The following is a 20,549-nucleotide window of genomic DNA, read 5'->3' on the forward strand; positions in this document are numbered from 1 at the left end:
GAAACACCACCTCCACCTCTACTCAAAATAGTACTGTAGGATTGGAATGTGAGTACTTATCCTACTTCGTCCAATACGGTCTTCAGCTGACCTAAGCACAAGTAACACAGTATTAATTCTCAGAATAATACGACTGGCTGAGTTCGTTACCTCCTTAGTAGAGCGATATCTCGGCAATGAGGTGGAGATGCCGTCCTGCTGATATACCTCCCTGGTGATTGATATCAGCTGTCTCAGGTGATGGGTGACAGCTGTCACCCTGGCTGCTCCTGTGAGGCGGCAGCGCCCTCCGATGTCTGGAGCCCGCACTCCAGACAGGGCGCCCTCTGGTGGTGGTGGGCCAGCAGTACCTCCTCTTCAGCGGCCCACACAACACCTCTAGTAAGTGGGTTTAGAAAACGGATGGATGGATAATTATGGCCTACAGGAGCTCACTTACACCTGTGCAGCAACAGTGCTAACACGAGTCCACTAGGCCACCCTAGAAAATTGTATGTATCTCAAAATGTTAGAATAATTAATTTCAAATATGAATAACTCTCTACTTATATAGTATAAACACCATGAATCTTTTAATCAGGTCCATGACACACAACAGTCATGAGGAAGACTGCGTACTTGACAATTGTACAGAAGACACTCTGACACCCTCCACAAGGTAAGACACAGAAGATCATTGGTGAAAGGCCTGGTTGTTCACAGATTGCTGTATCAAAGTATATTCATGGCAAGCTGACTGAAAGGGAAAAGTGTGGTAGGAAAAGCTGCATAAGCAAGAGGCATGACTACAGCCTTAAGAAGACTGTGAAGCAAAGCCAATTGAAGAATTTGGAGGAGCTTCACAAGGAATGGATGGGTTACAAGTGTCACAGTCCTGGTCTCAATCTACACTTGAACGAGAGACAATGCCAGAAACTTACCCCAGGTGGACTCCAATTAAGCTGTAGAAACATCTCAAGGATTATCAGTGGACACGATGCACCTGAGCTCAAATTTGAGTTTTCATGGGAAAGGCTGTGAATACTTACATTACATGTGATTGCTTAGTTTGTTTGTTTTTTTTAAATAAATTTGTAAAAATCTAAAAAAAAAAAAAAAACATTTTGTCATTATGGGGTATGGCATAGATAAAAATGAATTTAATCTATTTTGGAATAAGGCTGTGACAAAAATGTGGAAAAAGCAAAGCACTGTAAATTGTTTCTAGATGCACTGTATCTATGTATTTATGCTTTAATTGATTTATTTCTGATTCATTTGATTGATTTGTTTATATTTATGTATTTGGTTTGTGTTCCATATATAAACAGCATGGAAAATTTCACAAAGTGATGTGTTTACTTCTGAAATATTCATGGTCCCACAAACAGCCCTATGTTCCATTATGCAAAAATATAAAATATTTTGGGCCACACAGACTTTACAACATCAAAAAAGGTCCAAATTAGCACCCTAGACTAAACAAACCTTTGTTCTAGACGTCCAACAGAACCTAAAGATTACAATTAAGGAACAGATGGAGATGGAGGCATTACTGTAGCTGGAAATGTGACATTGTCAGTCTTTAAGAGATCACTCCATCACTATGTCCAAAAGGGCTGTCGGCTACACAGAAAACCATGAATATAAAACTGATGTAGGTTAACTTTGACAGTGCCTTGGCCTTTGTCCTGGTGATCAACTGTCAGTGTTTTTCTGGCTTTTGTTTATTTATGTTTTTTTAATGTGGGGAGGTGGTGGCTTGGAGGTTGCACACATGGGCTTGTGATCCGTGATGGTGATTCTAGACTCTGTTGGGGCCCTTGGCAAAAATACCCAGGGGGGCCCTCCAAACAGTGTTCAACACAATTATATTATATCCCTGTCATTTATCAGCAGTCATCATGTTATTACCTTACCTTTATCTTTTTTGTTGAATATTAATGATTAAATGCTCCAGTAATAGCATCACAATAGTATAAGTAAAAAAAAGTGTAAGTTAAAAAATGTTCTTGCCCCTGTGAGTCATTGCTATCCTTAACGTTTGTCAAAACTGCCCAAGCAATGGGTGGCTTTGGCTGTTGTAGAAAGTTTGTTAGCCTTACAGTCCTGGAGCCCCAAGTAGTTGCCTGTCTTCCTGTTGGCAAGAAGAGGCACGTTACCAGAGGACCTTTGGTTGAATTCCCCGATCAGATAGGAAAAATCTCTTTGCCCTTGCACAGGATTTTACATCCCCAAGTTGATCCCTGATGCAGTTATGCAGCTTCCATCGCACTCACTCACCTGATAATGGTGTGTGTGGGTGAATGTGAAGCATCATTGTAAAGTACTTTAAGTGCCTGTAGCAGATTTCATGCTGGAAACATCTGTGCTTCTTGAAGAGGCAGTATGTAAACTGTTGGCTGCAGGTATTCATGAGACATGTCACTTCATGCTTAGAATTATGTCATGCCATGATCACGCCACAATTGTGCATGATCATACATTAATGAATTTGGCTGTACGTGGTCTATTAGAAAAGTATCCGACCTTATTATTTTTTTCAAAAACCATATGGATTTGAATCACGTGTGATTACATCAGACATGCTTGAACCCTCGTGGACGCCTGTCGGTTACGTCATTCGCCTGTGGGCAGTCTTTGAGTGAGGAGTGGCCCACCCTCTCGTCGATTTTTTTCATTGTTTAGGAATGGCTCAGAGACTGCTGCTTTGTTTGATCAAATTTTTTTCAAAACTGTAAGGCACAACTGAGTGGACACCATTCGATAAATTCAGCTGGTTTTCGGTAAATATTTTAACGGCTGATGAGAGATTTTGGTCTGGTAGTGTCGCTGTAAGGATGGCCCACGGCGCCTGACGGCGATCTGCGCTTCGAGGCGGCAGCGTCTCGCCGTTTCAAGTTGAAAACTTCCACATTTCAGGCTCTGTTAACCCAATAAGTCGTCAGAGAACAGAGAACTTTCAGAAGAAGTCGGCATGAGGAGTTTATTCGGACATTCCATTGTTAACAGACATTTTGTAATGAAAGAACGTGCGGGCAGAGTCGCATGTCGGGCCGGACCCGACCGCGGGGGGTCGCAACAGGAAAAACACCTCCGTTGGAAACCTTAACGGACAAGTTGGAACATGCCCAGCTGTTAAACAATTTCTCAGTTACTCACTTGTTGAAAGCCATCAAAAGCCGCCTGAATTTTACAAATGGTTTTCAACACGGAGGTGTTTTTCCTGTCGCGGCGCACACAGATTCGCTGAGTCGTCACGGAAACGACTCGGCGAATTTGCGCGCACGTCTTTAATTACAAAATGTCCTTAAACAGTGGAATGTCCGCATAAAGTCCTCATGCCGGCCTGTTCTGAATCTTCTCTGTTCTCTCACGACGTCCTGGGTGAATTAAGCCTTAAATTAGGATGTTTTCAGGTCGAAACAGGCCGACGACGGCGCCTGGAAGCGCTGCGCGACGTCCCGCTCCATGGGAAGTCCTTACAGCGACAGAAACACCCCATAATCTCTCATCAGCCGTTAAACTTTTCACCGAAAACCAGCTTAATTTCTCGAATAGTGTCCACTCGGATATTCCTCACAGGTCCAGAAAAAATTTTGATAAAGCAACGCGCGCCGTCTCGAGCAGCGTGTGAAACAAAGGAATTCAGCTGAGAGGGCGGGACCACATCTCACTTCAAGCATGATTGGTGTAATCGCAAGTCATTCAAATCCATATCGTTAAAAAAAAAAATAAAAAGGTCGGTTTATTATCTAATAGACCTCGTATAATAAAGCTGACAGGTTTCTAGTCCTAACCAGTATGTCTAAAATAATATGAACAGTACTATAAATAAAATAAACTATAATTCAATTCAATATAGATTTTATTGCTTTTAGAACACCATTTACAACAAAGTAAAGAAACAAATTACTTCTGCTATGGCAAAATCCTCATGAGATCTCAGGAGACATCTGATTGGATAGTTATGGCAGATCACTGATCAATTTTCTGTATCATGCTACTGGCATATTTACAGAAAAATGATCAGACTACTTTTTGCATTGTTATTGCACAACTGAAAACATTCTAAAAGAGCATTATCAATATAATTTTGCACATTTCTCTACCAAAGTTAGCAGGTCGTTTACAGTGGATTTAATAAATTAAAAAGAATGCATGCAAGTAATACATTCTTTGCCATCAGGTGCATTTTATGTTGTGATTGTGTTAAGATTAAAAGACTGCTTTGTAGTGAAATTTGGATTAAATTAAATGGTTCTTGGGACATTATGTAACTACAAAAATAAATAAATAAAGCAGCACTACATTTTCCGATTAAGCTTATCTGTTTCCTGCAATTAGTCTGGCATGCATATGATTAATGGAGTCAGTCAGCAAGTGGTTCCACAAAATGTTTGTAATTCACTCTGTTATAAAGAACCACATATTCCGCTCTGAAATTTTGGGCTCTGATAGATACAGATGAGGATGGGTGAATGTCCTGTTTTGGGACATGTTGGCATCTTTTAACATACAATTTAAAATAAAGCCAGAAAGACAATTTATTTCAATTTATTAATTTCAATTTATTTCATTTATGCAGCGCCAAATCACAACAAAGCTGCTTCAAGGCCCTTCACACAAGTAAGGTCTAACCTTACCAACCAAAAGCTATCATGTTGCTTGTAAAGCCTCGATGGCCACTGGAGGTCACTGTTTCATATTATTGTATAACATTTAATCTGGTGCCAACTCTACTGTATAAAGAGCTACTCAAGTCAAGTCTGGGTGCATGTGCTGGTGCTGCACTTTGCTGTGCCCACAACATGACAGAACTACCTTGCATCCGGGATAGCAACCGCCAAGGCAGACAACTGGTCCATCCCCACCACTCTGCATCTATCTCCCACAAACAGGTTAAAGCCCCTTTCACACCTGGCCTACATAGAAATGCATTGTGTTGCGTATCTAGTACGCAGGAATGGCTGCGTATGTTGCACGTGGAGTGGGGAAGCTTGGATCGCCTTTTCTGTGGTTTTGAAGCTTCACTGCCAGCAAAGTTCAGCAGAGTCCAGAGGGATGAATAAAATATAGCAATGCAGGTATGTACTGATAAAAAACCTAAAAGGATTTTTCATTGGACTGGCATAGAGTAGCGTACAATTGCGGAGGCATGGTGTACAGTAGTGCAGTAGACTTGCATACAGTAGGGGAGTCTTACGTAGACTACGCCAAACGTCCGCAAAAAAAAATTAAATGTTTAATTTTTTGTGTCTATTTCATTGACCCCTTTGCGTCCCGCAGCACATTGCAATGTAGGGTTGCATAAGCTCAGTATAAGGCTGCATAAGCTTGGTGTAGTCTGTACAGTGCATTATGCAACTCTACGTTGACCCTTTGTGAAAGGGGCTTAAGCTTGAGGGTCCCCTTGTACTAGGGGAGCTACGACCACTACCTTTGCACCCCCCCCAGGACGAAACCAAACCAACTTTTTTTAGGGTCTTTAGATGACCCCAAAACACAATCAGGATGTTCCCAAAAATAAAAACTGGCCTCAAGCCAGTTATCCAAGATGGCATCCTAGATGGCCACCAAAATAGGGTTTTTTGCACTTAAACACCAATGATTTCTGTCATTATTAAGTCTATTATTTGTTTCTACTATGTATTTTAATGATAAGGGTCTATTGGTGGCCATTTTGGACGCCATTTTGAATCTTAAACCCATGAATGAATTTAGGCACAAATGAGTTTGCTGTGACCTGCAATGGTCTTCCCATTAAATCTCTGTGATATTTAAGTTGTTTATATGTTGTGTAAAGGTGTTTTAGTGAAAAAAAAAAAAACAACCCTATTTTAGTGGCCATCTTGGATAACTGGCTCAAGGCCAGTTTTTATTTTTGGGAACATCCTGATTGTGTTTTGGGGTCATCTAAGGAACCTAAAACAGTTGCTTTGGTTTAGTCCTGGGGGGTGGGGGTGGGGGTGTAAAGGTAGTGGTTGTAGCTCCCCCAGTATTGGCCTTCTCCATCCACTGGGGACCTTAGCACTGGATCATGCACAGAGAAAAGTGCCACGTGACCAAAATGTTGAAGCTGATGCTCCCTTGCAATGCAAGTGATACTGCTCATCTTAGTCTCGCTAAGTAACTGCTCGTTTGACACAAAATTACTCCAACTGTACCCAAGGCTCCTCTGGAGAGACTTGGTACCAAAGACATCCAGTCATCACCTTTTATAAAGATAAACATGCAATAATTTTAGTTGAGCTGGTAATGAATAATTACACAGAAGAAACATGCAAAGTGTATGTCGGGATGTTGGAGCATTCGTTTGTCATCTCAAAATTTAAAATACTAGCCTGTGCTAGCTGTGAGCTCAGAAAAGTAAAAGTTTGATTCATACATCAGGAGATTGTTGTCAGTTAGGCACGTGACAGAAGAGTAATACTGGTCAAACACCACGGGGCGTACAGTGTGACCAGTCAAACTTCAGGAGTCATATTGGTCACCATAACCACCTTTTTGGAACTGCCTATGGATCCTACAAAGGAACGTCTTGCTATCATAGTGGATCTGGGTCCACAACAGACTTTGTACAACACTGCTCTCCTCAGTAAGATGTAAACCCAGGGGTCTAGGATCTGGTTCCAGCAGGCCATTCGCAAGCCCAGAAGAATGAATTGATCTGGCTGTTGGGTCAAGGTGATGGAACTTTGATTGAACTGCACCACAAGAATGTGAATCTGTTAAAGTAGGAAAAACAAAATAACTATTAGAGTACAACATGTCACATCATCTCAGAAAGTTGAATGTTTCTTGAAACCACGGTGGGCAGAGTTCAGTTAATCAGCATCAACAGTCAGCACAGCTAACTTTTTTGTTAGCAGAATAGCTTTTCAGCTAATCTCGAAAACCATTGGCAGGCCAGTTAGCTTCCTCAAAATTTACTTCTACGGACTTTAAGTCAATGAAGATTTTTTTGAATAAAGTTTAACGGTCAGAAATGTTTGTAAATCCAAAAGTCATATGTTTGGTCCTGTTGCAGTGTACACAATAATACATGATACATGCTAATTCAATTAGCACAATTTTTTCAAGGTTAATAAAAAGCAAAAGCTAAATTCATATCATAAATGTTAGTGGATAGTAGTTATATTTTAGTGGTTTTATATTTTTACATTTTAGTGATTTATCATTATCATTCATTTATCTGCTCAAGCTAACGTTTCGGTTAGCTGTGCCCACCACTAGAGATTTGCAGATCGATCCTAATATCGATAATATCGATACCAACACTTTTATTGATATTGAATGATCCTCGTGTAAAAAGATTGATACTCAAGCTTTTTTCTCTCACGCACGCACTGACTGCTGCGCACGCAGATTCATCAAAGTCTAATCTCTGTCTGTAAGAGCAGCGCTGCGTTGTGTCACACAACACAGAGCAGCACAACCTTGTATTGTGGTTTGTCAGCCCTCTACCTCAGGAGATTTTGTTTTAAGTTGTGTTGAGTGATTTTTTTTTAAACAAAAATGTTGATTGTGATAAAGTATTTTGTTGTCATGTACAATGTTTGGCGAAATTCTATCCTAGGTCTTTTGGATCCTTTGGATCTATGAAGCTTAAATATGAAAAAGTATCGGTATCAGTATCGATATCGATATTGATATCTGCGATACTGGGCCTGTATTTACTTGGTATCGGATCAATACAAAATTCCCGGTGTCGCCCACTTCTACCCACCACTGCTTCAAACAAACTGTGAAGTAGTAGTACTCACGAGAAAGGGACTCCAACACACACAGGAAACCACAGTGATCACTGCCAGCTGCACCATCATCTCCACATCCAATGAACAAAATATGAAGGAAGATGATGACAGCGATGACGAACGGCGGATACAGTGAGCTGCTGAATTAGTTTTGGTAGTTTTTGCCTTTATTCTTGCTTGCAGCAACACCAGTCCACTCACTATGTTACACAGCAGAGAAAGAGCGAGAGCGATGAGGCCCACACATGAAAAGACTAGCACCAGGTTGGCATCGGTCGTTGATCGTGAACCGTGGATTGGCAAGAAACACCAAGTGCCTGGAAATTGGGGGGTGTACGTGCCCACGGACAGTAAAGGTAGAATTGCTAACACAAGTGCAAGAGAGGGCAGAAACAATACAACTCGGCGCACATGTGTTACAGTGACCACAGCAGCGTGAAAAAGAGGTTGGGTGATGCCCACGCACCGCTCCACTGCCATGGCACATCCCAACAGTAGAGGGCATAAACCGAAAAACACCATGCTTGCTCCAAAGATCTGGCAGAAAGCCTTGACGGGTTTTAGAGTCTGTGTTGTAATTTTGTCACTCTTATTATGATTTGTGTGCAGGTATAAAGCAAAAGCACCTAGGATCACATGGCCACCAAGGTCGACCAACAACAATGCCCCAACAAGTAACAAAAATGTTGCTTTTGCTTGGCGGCGACATCGCATGTGGGATTTGGCTAAAATGACGAGGGCAGTGAGGTTGGAGATGGTGCCAAAGGACATGGTAAAGCAGGATATGACAAAGCCTGAAGATCTGACTGAGAGTACGGTGCTGATATGTGACCCCACAGAGTTGGGGTATTCTGAAGTGTTGATCTTCAAGTTGTAGTGGGTGATCGATGGTGTAGACGAGGTAAAGGTACCCATGAGTGCAGATGGTGTTGTCATCTTCGGCGCATCTATAGAGAATTAAAGCCAGAACAAAAGGTGAGAAAAAAACATGCATAATGTAGGAGAATTAACACATTTGTGCACTGGTTAAAAGAGCCCTAATTTTAGCTGTACATCATTGTGTTCTGATAAAGCTGTCAAGTACTTCACAGAGAGAAAACTAACAGAGAGCTTAAATATTATATTGTGTACCATTGAATGCTGATAAATGCTTTGGTGGGCAGCACTGTAATTGATTAAATGTAGTGTGCCAGGAAGTTATGGGATTTAAACCTTAATTAGGAGGGCTATGATTTCCCAGGTACAGATGAAGAACGGTGAATGAAACCCTGCCAGAGGCATTTTTCATTTTTTACCTTTGGTTTCTCACTACAAAACATTGATACACATATGTTCTCATAATCTTTAGCACTAAATACACTCAACAAAAATATAAACGCAACACTTTTGGTTTTGCTCCTATTTTGTATGAGATGAACTCAAAGATCTAAAACTTTTTCCACATACACAATTATCACCATTTCCCTCAAATATTGTTCACAAACCAGTCTAAAGCTGTGATAGTGAGCACTTCTCCTTTGCTGAGATAATCCATCCCACCTCACAGGTGTGCCATATCAAGATACTGATTAGACACCATGATTAGTGCACAGGTGTGCCTTAGACTGCCCACAATAAAAGGCCACTCTGAAAGGTGCAGTTTTATCACACAGCACAATGCCACAGATGTCGCAAGATTTGAGGGAGCGTGCAATTGGCATGCTGACAGCAGGAATGTCAACCAGAGCTGTTGCTCGTGTATTGAATGTTCATTTCTCTACCATAAGCCGTCTCCAAAGGTGTTTCAGAGAATTTGGCAGTACATCCAACCAGCCTCACAACCGCAGACCACGTGTAACCACACCAGCCCAGGACCTCCACATCCAGCATGTTCACCTCCAAGATCGTCTGAGACCAGCCACTCGGACAGCTGCTGAAACAATCGGTTTGCATAACCAAAGAATTTTTGCACAAACTGTCAGAAACCGTCTCAGGGAAGCTCATCTGCATGCTCGTCGTCCTCATCGGGGTCTCGACCTGACTCCAGTTCGTCGCCGTAACCGACTTGAGTGGGCAAATGCTCACATTCGCTGGCGTTTGGCACGTTGGAGAGGTGTTCTCTTCACGGATGAATCCCGGTTCACACTGTTCAGGGCAGATGGCAGACAGCGTGTGTGGCGTCGTGTGGGTGAGCAGTTTTCTGATGTCAATGTTGTGGATCGAGTGGCCCATGGTGGCGGTGGGGTTATGGTATGGGCAGGCGTCGGTTATGGACGAAGAACACAGGTGCATTTTATTGATGGCATTTTGAATGCACAGAGATACTGTGATGAGATCCTGAGGCCCATTGTTGTGCCATACATCCAAGAACATCACCTCATGTTGCAGCAGGATAATGCACGGCCCCATGTTGCAAGGATCTGTACACAATTCTTGGAAGCTGAAAATGTCCCAGTTCTTGCATGGCCGGCATACTCACCGGACATGTCACCCATTGAGCATGTTTGGGATGCTCTGGACCGGCGTATACGACAGCGTGTACCCGTTCCTGACAATATTCAGCAACTTTGCACAGCCACTGAAGAGGAGTGGACCAACATTCCACAGGCCACAATTGACAACCTGATCAACTCTATGCGAAGGAGATGTGTTGCACTGCATGAGGCAAATGGTGGTCACACCAGATACTGACTGGTATCCCCCCCCCCCCAATAAAACAAAACTGCACCTTTCAGAGTGGCCTTTTATTGTGGGCAGTCTAAGGCACACCTGTGCACTAATCATGGTGTCTAATCAGCATCTTGATATGGCACACCTGTGAGGTGGGATGGATTATCTCAGCAAAGGAGAATTGCTCACTATCACAGATTTAGACTGGTTTGTGAACAATATTTGAGGGAAATGGTGATATTGTGTATGTGGAAAAAGTTTTAGATCTTTGAGTTCATCTCATACAAAATGGGAGCAAAACCAAAAGTGTTGCGTTTATATTTTTGTTGAGTGTATAGTCACACACACACATACAAGATGCTCACTCTTGGTGAGAACTTGTATTTTCAGGAAGTGGTCGATTGACATCTGTGTGACATTTCTTTGTTGATCTATGTACAGAAACATGAAATGTTGATCATGACAAGGGGGTGAGTTGTTAGGGCTCAGATGGTTAAAACAGTCCTTCATGATGTTTTTCATCTAGGTTTTATTGTTCAATGATCAGATTTGAAAATGAAATGTCTTGAATCCAATAAGATAATAATTAAAGGTGTCATACTGTGCCAAATCATTTTTTATCTACCTGTTATATTTTCATGTGTTTGACATTTAATATTCAACATGTTTAAAGTCTCACATTTCTATGAGTGTTTTCCACAGATATTCTCCTAATTTAAGCATGATTTATGACTGACACAGGTTGTTTAAGATGTCTGTGACATATGTAACAGAAATACCCCCTCTTCAATGCTCTAATTTTTACCTCAAATTCTTAAAGCCCACCCCCATCAAACCAACACACACTGATTCTTGAAGGCCCAGGAATACAGCTGTATTCTAAAAACACAATGCAATGCTAAAATACCCTTGGACATATGAGCATTGTCTTCTTTATAATTTGCAGTTGTTCTGTATGTATGTATATACAAGGTCTGTTAGAAAAGTATCCAACCTTTTTATTTTTTTCAAAAACCATATGGATTTGAATCACGTGTGATTGCATCAGCCAAGCTTGAACCTTCGTGCGCATGCGTGAGTTTTTTCACGCCTGTCGGTTGCGTCATTCGCCTGTGAGCAGGCTTTATGTGAGCAGTGGTCCAGCCCTCTCGTCTGATTTTTATTGCGAATAAAATGTCTGAACGATTTGGAGCTTTGCTGCATCAATTTTTTCCAGAAAATGTGAGAGACTTCCAGGTGGACACCATTCGGAAAATTCAGATGGCTTTCAGGGACGATTTTATGGGGATTGCACAGATTAAGGAGTGCTCCAGCCACAGCCAGTTTAAAGACCGCCCACAGCTGCTGAGAGCACGCCGCGCTCCGAGCGCCGATCGACAGGCTGAAACAACCAGATCATTTCCAACGTGAAGGCTTTGTTGATCTGGGATGTCGTCTGACTTACACAAAAATGGCAGCAGACGTGGACATCAGTACTTTTTTGGCACATTCCACTGTTACAGGAGTTTTTTTCATGGAAAGAGAAACAGAGGGATGCGCTACCGTGCCACTTATGGCGCGGCACAAAACCACCTCCGTGTTGGTCTCACGACGGCTTTGAGATGGTTTTCAGAGGGCTGTCGGTGGGTTTTCAGTCATGTGACTATCCGAGAAATTGTGGATGAGCCTGGACATGCCAGAACATGTCATGTGAGGCTTCATCGCAGTGTTGCTTTGCACCATGCGGCACCGCCATGACGCGCGGAATTCCTCCGCTCCTTTTTCCATGACAAAACTCCTGTAACAGTGGAATGTGCAATTCATTTCCAAACTGGACGCTGTGTTTTATCCGGGACGTCCTCTGACTAGCACAGGAATTGCGGAAGATGTGGACATCAGCACTTTTTCGGCACATTGAGACAGACGTGCGGAGGAATTCCACGCGTCGCGGCGGTGCCGCATGGTGCAAAGCAACGCCGCGATGAAGCCTCACAGGACATGTTGGGGCATGTCCAGGCTCATCCACAATTTCTTGGATAGTCACACGACTGAAAAACCACCGACAGCCGTCTGAAAACAATCTCAAAGCCGTCCTGTGAGACCAACATGGAGGTGGACGGTGGCGCGTCCCTCCGCTTCTCTTTCCATGAAAAAAACTCTTGTAACAGTGGAATGTGCCGAAAAAGTGCTAATGTCCACGTCTCCTGCCATTTTTGTGTAAGTCAGACGATGTCCCGGATCAACAAAGCCTTCACGTTGGAAATGATCTGGTTGATTCAGCGGGGTTTGAGCCTGTCGATCGGCGCTCGGAGCGCGGCGTGCTCTCAGCAGCTGTGGGCGGCCTTTAAACCGGCTGGAGCACTCCTTAATCTGTATAATCCCCATAAAATCATCCCTGAAAGCCATCTGAATTTTCCGAATGGTGTCCACCTGGAGGTCTCTCAAGTTTCTGGAAAAAAATGATGCAGCAAAGCTCCAAATTGTTCAGACATTTATTCGCAATAAAAATCCGACGAGAGGGGTGGACCACTGCTCACACAAAGCCTGCTCACAAGCGAATGATGCAACCGACAGGCGTGAAAAAACTCACGCATGCGCACGAAAGTTCAAGCTTGGCTGATGCAGTCACACATGATTCAAATCCATATTGTTTTTGAAAAAAATAAAAAGTTCGGATACTTTTCTAACAGACCTCGTATACAATGTATCCGGAAAGCATTCACAGTGCTTTCTGTTTTCCACATTTTGTTATGTTTCAGTCTTATTCCAAAATGAAGTAAATAAATTTTTCCCTCAAAATTCTACTCACAACACCCCATAATGACAACATGAAAAATGTTTTTTTTTTTTTTTTTTTGCAAATTTATTAAAAATAAAATAAAAAAAACACTTGTACTTGTACACTTGCACATCCTTTGGTCAATACTTTGTTGATGCACCTTTAGCAGCAACGACATCCTCAAGTGTTCTTGAATATGATGCAACATGTTTGATGCACCTATCTTTGGGCAGTTTTGCTCATTGCCTTTTGAAGGACTTCTTAAGCTCCATCAGGTTGGATGGCGAGTATTGGTGCGCAGCCATTTTCAGATCTCTCCAGAGATGTTCAGTCAGATTCAGGTTGGGGCTCTGGCTGGGCCACTCAAGAGTGCTTTGGAGATGGTTTTCATCCAGAATGTCTCTGTTCATTGCTGCATTCATCTTTCCCTCAATTCTGACTAGTCTCCCAGTTCCTGCTGCTAAAAAAAACATCCCCACAACATGATTCTGCCTCCACCATTCTTCAATGTAGGGATGGTGCCTGTTTTCCTCCAAACATGATTTCTTCAATCTTTGACTCATCAGACCAGAGAATTTTGTTCCTCATGGTTTGAGAGTCCTTCAGGTGCCTTTTGGCAAACTCCAGGTGGGCTGCCATGTGTCTTTTACTAAGGAGTGGCTTCTGTCTGGCCACTCTACCATACAGGCCTGATTGGTGGATTGCTGCAGAGATGGTTGTTCTTCTGGAAGGTTCTCCTCTCTCTACAGAGGAATGCTGGAGCTCTGACAGAGTGACCTCCCTGACTAAGGCCCTTCTCCCCGATTGCTACGGCCAGCTCTTGGAAGAGTCTTGGTGGATTCAAACGTCTTCTATTTATGGATGATGGAGGTCACTGCGCTCATTGGGACCTCCAAAGCAGCAGAAATATTTCTTTACCCTTCCCCAGATTTGTGCTTTGAGACAATCATGTCCCAGAGGTCTACAGACAATTCCTTTGACTTCATGCTTGGTTTGTACTCTGACATGCACTGTCAACTGTGGGATCATATATGTAGACAGGTGTGTGCCTTTCCAAATCATGTCTAATCAACTGAATTTACCCCAGGAGGACCCCAATTAAGCTGCAGAAACAGTGGTAACACAATACATTTGAGCTCAATTTTGCGCTTCATGGCAAAGGCTGTGAATACTTAGGTACATGTGATTTCTTAGGTTTTTAAATTTTTAATTCTCAAATCTAAAAAAAACCCCCTAAAAACCCTGCCTTTTCCACATTGTCATTATGGGGTATTGTGTGTAGAATTTTGGGGAAAAAATGAATTTCTTCTATATAAGGCTGTAACATAAAAAATGTGGAAGAAGCGCACCGCTGTGAATACTTTCTGGATGCGCTGTGTGTACATATATTCTCTTGCATTGTTTCTGCTGTCCAACCCATGCATCATCAACAGTTGATGTTATTACAGAGAGAAAACCAATTTCCTTGCAGAGTGTGAAGAAGTTACAAAGGGATAACGTGATTTAACTAACGTCAGAGCCTGCATGAGTGAGAGGAAGAATGTGTACTTCTGATATTAGGTTGAATCCCTCTATTATTGAAAAGTGAGTTTTAAATGAAACATTTCTCCCCTTCTGGAATCAGAATCTCTTTCCATCTTACACAGCCCATATTCACATGTAATTAATAAAGAAGTCACAGGTTTTATTCAAATTCTCTTCTTACTTTCACACTTGTTCTTTCTATATTTCACAACTATTCCAACTAATTGAACTACATTTTGATTTAGATAACATTTGATCATTTTCACCGGCACAGAATAAAGACAGAGGAGGTGGAGTACCTGCTAAAAGTGTCTCTCTTGCTTGCAGATCCGTTCTGTTGTCCAGTCATTTGTTCTGTTTCTTGCGCTTTCCCTTTTCCTCTGCCTTTGATTTTCTTTTCTCTCTCTCTCTCTCTCTGGGCTTGGCTGCACTTTTATCTCTATGTGCTGGACCTGCATTTTCCATTTGCTTTCTGGGTGGCTCAGTTCCATCCATCCATCACCTTTGATGAACCTCTGAGTCAGATGTGATGTCAGTCTTCACTTTGGCAGGATCGATGCACGTACAGTTGAGCAGTGCTAACATTCCTTCTCAATGAAATGTTCATTTCCTGATAAGAGTAAGAGAATTAACTTTAATAAAGTGCCTACGACTCGATTATTATCGTTGGTACTGCAGGGATCATTACTTTCCTCCTGTTACTGCACGGAAAAATAAAGACACAGATTGGCCAATTTAAAAAATTAAAAACAGGGTATTTTAGAAATATTTTAGACATCAGAAACACTGATTTATGTCAATGTTTTCAGGACAAGTTAATTAAATACCAAGATCAAAGTCTTTTTGACAGAATATATATATTTTTGAGGCTAGTGAACCTAATTTTAAGTTGTTTTTTGAACTGCAGTTAAACATCAAGAAGACGGAAGAGGAAGTACTGGTTCATTTCCTGCCATCCTTATTTTATCTTTTATCTCACCAAGCTGAGTGAGTGTTGCAGCAAAATGCAAAGACCACTGGCCAAACATGACTGATGCATATTACCACAGCAGGGAGAGAAAATATATTCAGTGTGTGTTGTATGTGAGTGATTAATCTGTGATTTTTTTTTTTTTTTTCCTGCAAACCTCTAATTCTGACATCAATAATGACAAAAACAATGTCAGCCCATTAGCTGTAAATGCTTTTATCAATTAGCTATTGGGCCACACATCAGGATATCCATGAAAAGCAGGAATCAGGAAAAGAAAACAGATCATTATTTCAATAAATTAAAGGTAATTTTTTTTTGTTGCAACCTTGGCCATATTAAAACAGTCAATCAATCTGGGTCCTCGGCCTGAGAAGAAACAAAGACATGAAACAATGCTGAGACATTGATTCTGATTCATTGATCCATGCCTTTGTCTCACCAAGAATAGATTACTGTAATGTCTTAGTTTCTGTCTTAACCCCCCCCCCCCCCCCCCCATAAAATCCCAACAACATGGGTGTTTGTTATATGAACACAGGTCATACATGTTGCTTCAAGTCAAGCTTCAATCAAGTTTTATGGGTGAACACATTCAAATCCTGTAGTTTTCACATAACAGGCAACAACTTAAAATTGAACTTGCTCAGTGAATAAAGTTATGGAAAGTATTTCCACCCAAGTAAAATGTGTTCACTTAGCCAGAAACAATTTTGCTGAGTGACCTCAATGTCAGTGTTGGATCAACACGATGAATTTGTATTACTGTTACTTAATTACCATGGATCAGGCCAACTAGCTTTGTAAGGATAAATGTCTAACTAAATGTAAATTTGTTGGGTCAACATGATGAATTTACATTCCTGTTACTTAATTAAATCTGGTTCAGTCCAAATCTAGAGGTGTTTGGTGACACTGATTTCTTTTAAGGAGAATGAAGGTCAAAGTCTTGAAGGTTCTGGTGTTTCCTGTCTTACTCTATGGTTGTGAGACTTGGATGCTAACCAGTGACTGAAGGTGGCAACTGGATATTTTGAGCAATAGGTCTCTTTGGAAGATCCTTGGCTACCACTGGAATGATGTTGTGTCAAACGAATGGTTACTTAGGGAGACAAAGATGAGGAGTATCACTTGCATCAGCTATGACATTTTGGCCATGTGGACCTTGAATGTGGGCATGATCCAGTATGAAGATGCCACAGTTCTGTCGATCCCAGGAGCTGGAGAAGGCCAAGGGGACACCAATGTTTCACCAGATAGGTGGTTACTTTTGAGAGGTGGGGATGGATGAGTTGTCTGCCTGGGTTGGTGCCATCTGGGACACAAGGCGGTTCCATGGTGTAGTCAATGCAACAATGCGTGGCACCAGCGTATGCTTACAGTCCTGAAGTGTTAGCAGTCAAGCTTCTGGTCATCTACTCAGTTTTGACAGGTGGGTAATAATATAGGATGCAACATGCCATGTTCAAGATGTGTGTGCTAGCATCATGTACTTCAGGCATAACATATACTTTGGATATGAGCTGGCAACCCAGTTTTATAGTACATAAATCAGCAGCCAACAGGAGGAATAGGTTTTACATGTGTCAAGGTACCACTATTGTACCTATGATTACAAAGTAGGCTGCTAGCGTTAGTTGTTTCCTATGTTCAATCAATCAATCAATCAATTTTTTTATATAGCGCCAAATCACAACAAACAGTTGCCCCAAGGCGCTTTATATTGTAAGGCAAGGCCATACAATAATTATGTAAAACCCCAACGGTCAAAACGACCCCCTGTGAGCAAGCACTTGGCTACAGTGGGAAGGAAAAACTCCCTTTTAACAGGAAGAAACCTCCAGCAGAACCAGGCTCAGGGAGGGGCAGTCTTCTGCTGGGACTGGTTGGGGCTGAGGGAGAGAACCAGGAAAAAGACATGCTGTGGAGGGGAGCAGAGATCGATCACTAATGATTAAATGCAGAGTGGTGCATACAGAGCAAAAAGAGAAAGAAACAGTGCATCATGGGAACCCCCCAGCAGTCTACGTCTATAGCAGCATAACTAAGGGATGGTTCAGGGTCACCTGATCCAGCCCTAACTATAAGCTTTAGCAAAAAGGAAAGTTTTAAGCCTAATCTTAAAAGTAGAGAGGGTGTCTGTCTCCCTGATCTGAATTGGGAGCTGGTTCCACAGGAGAGGAGCCTGAAAGCTGAAGGCTCTGCCTCCAATTCTACTCTTACAAACCCTAGGAACTACAAGTAAGCCTGCAGTCTGAGAGCGAAGCGCTCTATTGGGGTGATATGGTACTACGAGGTCCCTAAGATAAGATGGGACCTGATTATTCAAAACCTTATAAGTAAGAAGAAGAATTTTAAATTCTATTCTAGAATTAACAGGAAGCCAATGAAGAGAGGCCAATATGGGTGAGATATGCTCTCTCCTTCTAGTCCCCGTCAGTACTCTAGCTGCAGCATTTTGAATTAACTGAAGGCTTTTTAGGGAACTTTTAGGACAACCTGATAATAATGAATTACAATAGTCCAGCCTAGAGGAAATAAATGCATGAGTTAGTTTTTCAGCATCACTCTGAGACAAGACCTTTCTGATTTTAGAGATATTGCGTAAATGCAAAAAAGCAGTCCTACATATTTGTTTAATATGCGCTTTGAATGACATATCCTGATCAAAAATGACTCCAAGATTTCTCACAGTATTACTAGAGGTCAGGGTAATGCCATCCAGAGTAAGGATCTGGTTAGACACCATGTTTCTAAGATTTGTGGGGCCAAGTACAATAACTTCAGTTTTATCTGAGTTTAAAAGCAGGAAATTAGAGGTCATCCATGTCTTTATGTCTGTAAGACAATCCTGCAGTTTAGCTAATTGGTGTGTGTCCTCTGGCTTCATGGATAGATAAAGCTGGGTATCATCTGCGTAACAATGAAAATTTAAGCAATACTGTCTAATAATACTGCCTAAGGGAAGCATATATAAAGTGAATAAAATTGGTCCTAGCACAGAACCTTGTGGAACTCCATAATTAACTTTAGTCTGTGAAGAAGATTCCCCATTTACATGAACAATTGTAATCTATTAGACAAATATGATTCAAACCACCGCAGCGCAGTGCCTTTAATACCTATGGCATGCTCTAATCTCTGTAATAAAATTTTATGGTCAACAGTATCAAAAGCAGCACTGAGGTCTAACAGAAGAAGCACAGAGATGAGTCCACTGTCCGAGGCCATAAGAAGGTCATTTGTAACCTTCACTAATGCTGTTTCTGTACTATGATGAATTCTAAAACCTGACTGAAACTCTTCAAATAGACCATTCCTCTGCAGATGATCAGTTAGCTGTTTTACAACTACCCTTTCAAGAATTTTTGAGAGAAAAGGAAGGTTGGAGATTGGCCTATAATTAGCTAAGATAGCTGGGTCAAGTGATGGCTTTTTAAGTAATGGTTTAATTACTGCCACCTTAAAAGCCTGTGGTAGATAGCCAACTAACAAAGATAGATTGATCATATTTAAGATCGAAGCATTAAATAATGGTAGGGCTTCCTTGAGCAGCCTGGTAGGAATGGGGTCTAATAAACATGTTGATGGTTTGGATGAAGTAACTAATGAAAATAACTCAGACAGAACAATCGGAGAGAAAGAGTCTAACCAAATACCGGCATCACTGAAAGCAGCCAAAGATAACGATACGTCTTTGGGATGGTTATGAGTAATTTTTTCTCTAATAGTTAAAATTTTGTTAGCAAAGAAAGTCATGAAGTCATTACTAGTTAAAGTTAATGGAATACTCAGCTCAATAGAGCTCTGACTCTTTGTCAGCCTGGCTACAGTGCTGAAAAGAAACCTGGGGTTGTTCTTATTTTCTTCAATTAGTGATGAGTAGAAAGATGTCCTAGCTTTACGGAGGGCTTTTTTATAGAGCAACAGACTCTTTTTCCAGGCTAAGTGAAGATCTTCTAAATTAGTGAGACGCCATTTCCTCTCCAACTTACGGGTTATCTGCTTTAAGCTACGAGTTTGTGAGTTATACCACAGAGTCAGACACTTCTGATTTAAAGCTCTCTTTTTCAGAGGAGCTACAGCATCCAAAGTTGTCTTCAATGAGGATGTAAAACTATTGACGAGATACTCTATCTCCCTTACAGAGTTTAGGTAGCTACTCTGCACTGTGTTGTTATATGGCATTAGAGAACATAAAGAAGGAATCATATCCTTAAACCTAGTTACAGCGCTTTCTGAAAGACTTCTAGTGTAATGAAACTTATTCCCTACTGCTGGGTAGTCCATCAGAGTAAATGTAAATGTTATTAAGAAATGATCAGACAGAAGGGAGTTTTCAGGGAATACTGTTAAGTCTTCTATTTCCATACCATAAGTCAGAACAAGATCTAAGATATGATTAAAGTGGTGGGTGGACTCATTTACTTTTTGAGCAAAGCCAGTAGAGTCTAATAATAGATTAAATGCAGTGTTGAGGCTGTCATTCTCAGCATCTGTGTGGATGTTAAAATCGCCCACTATAATTATCTTATCTGAGCTAAGCACTAAGTCAGACAAAAGGTCTGAAAATTCACAGAGAAACTCACAGTAACGACCAGGTGGACGATAGATAATAACAAATAAAACTGGTTTTTGGGACTTCCAATTTGGATGGACAAGACTAAGAGACAAGCTTTCAAATGAATTAAAGCTCTGTCTGGGTTTTTGATTAATTAATAAGCTGGAATGGAAGATTGCTGCTAATCCTCCGCCCCGGCCCGTGCTACGAGCATTCTGACAGTTAGTGTGACTCGGGGGTGTTGACTCATTTAAACTAACATATTCATCCTGCTGTAACCAGGTTTCTGTAAGGCAGAATAAATCAATATGTTGATCAATTATTATATCATTTACCAACAGGGACTTAGAA

The 20,549-nt window shown here is 41.4% G+C and overlaps 1 protein-coding gene across 1 annotated transcript; it reads right to left on the reverse strand.

The window, feature by feature from the left end:
- Positions 1-5,980: 5,980 nt before the first annotated feature.
- Positions 5,981-15,084, reverse strand: ptger1c (prostaglandin E receptor 1c (subtype EP1)). Its single transcript, XM_034190415.1, has 3 exons — positions 14,967-15,084; positions 7,746-8,683; positions 5,981-6,707 (listed from the first exon to the last, which is right to left on the reverse strand). The coding sequence occupies exons 2-3, from the start codon at positions 8,670-8,672 to the stop codon at positions 6,447-6,449; spliced, it is 1,188 nt and encodes a 395-aa protein (XP_034046306.1). The 5' UTR covers positions 8,673-8,683; positions 14,967-15,084; the 3' UTR covers positions 5,981-6,446.
- Between the last annotated feature and the right edge of the window lie 5,465 nt (positions 15,085-20,549).

Source organism: Thalassophryne amazonica, chromosome 16, assembly GCF_902500255.1.
Source record: "Thalassophryne amazonica chromosome 16, fThaAma1.1, whole genome shotgun sequence".
Classification (NCBI taxonomy): domain Eukaryota; kingdom Metazoa; phylum Chordata; class Actinopteri; order Batrachoidiformes; family Batrachoididae; genus Thalassophryne; species Thalassophryne amazonica.

Excerpts from the sequence above, each read along its gene's own strand:
- ptger1c (XM_034190415.1), bottom strand. The coding sequence starts at position 8,672 with ATGACAACACCATCTGCACTCATGGGTACCTTTACCTCGTCTACACCA. Across the intron at positions 6,708-7,745 it reads TGTGTTGGAGTCCCTTTCTC|ATTCACATTCTTGTGGTGCA; the intron begins GTGAGTACTACT and ends CTACTTTAACAG.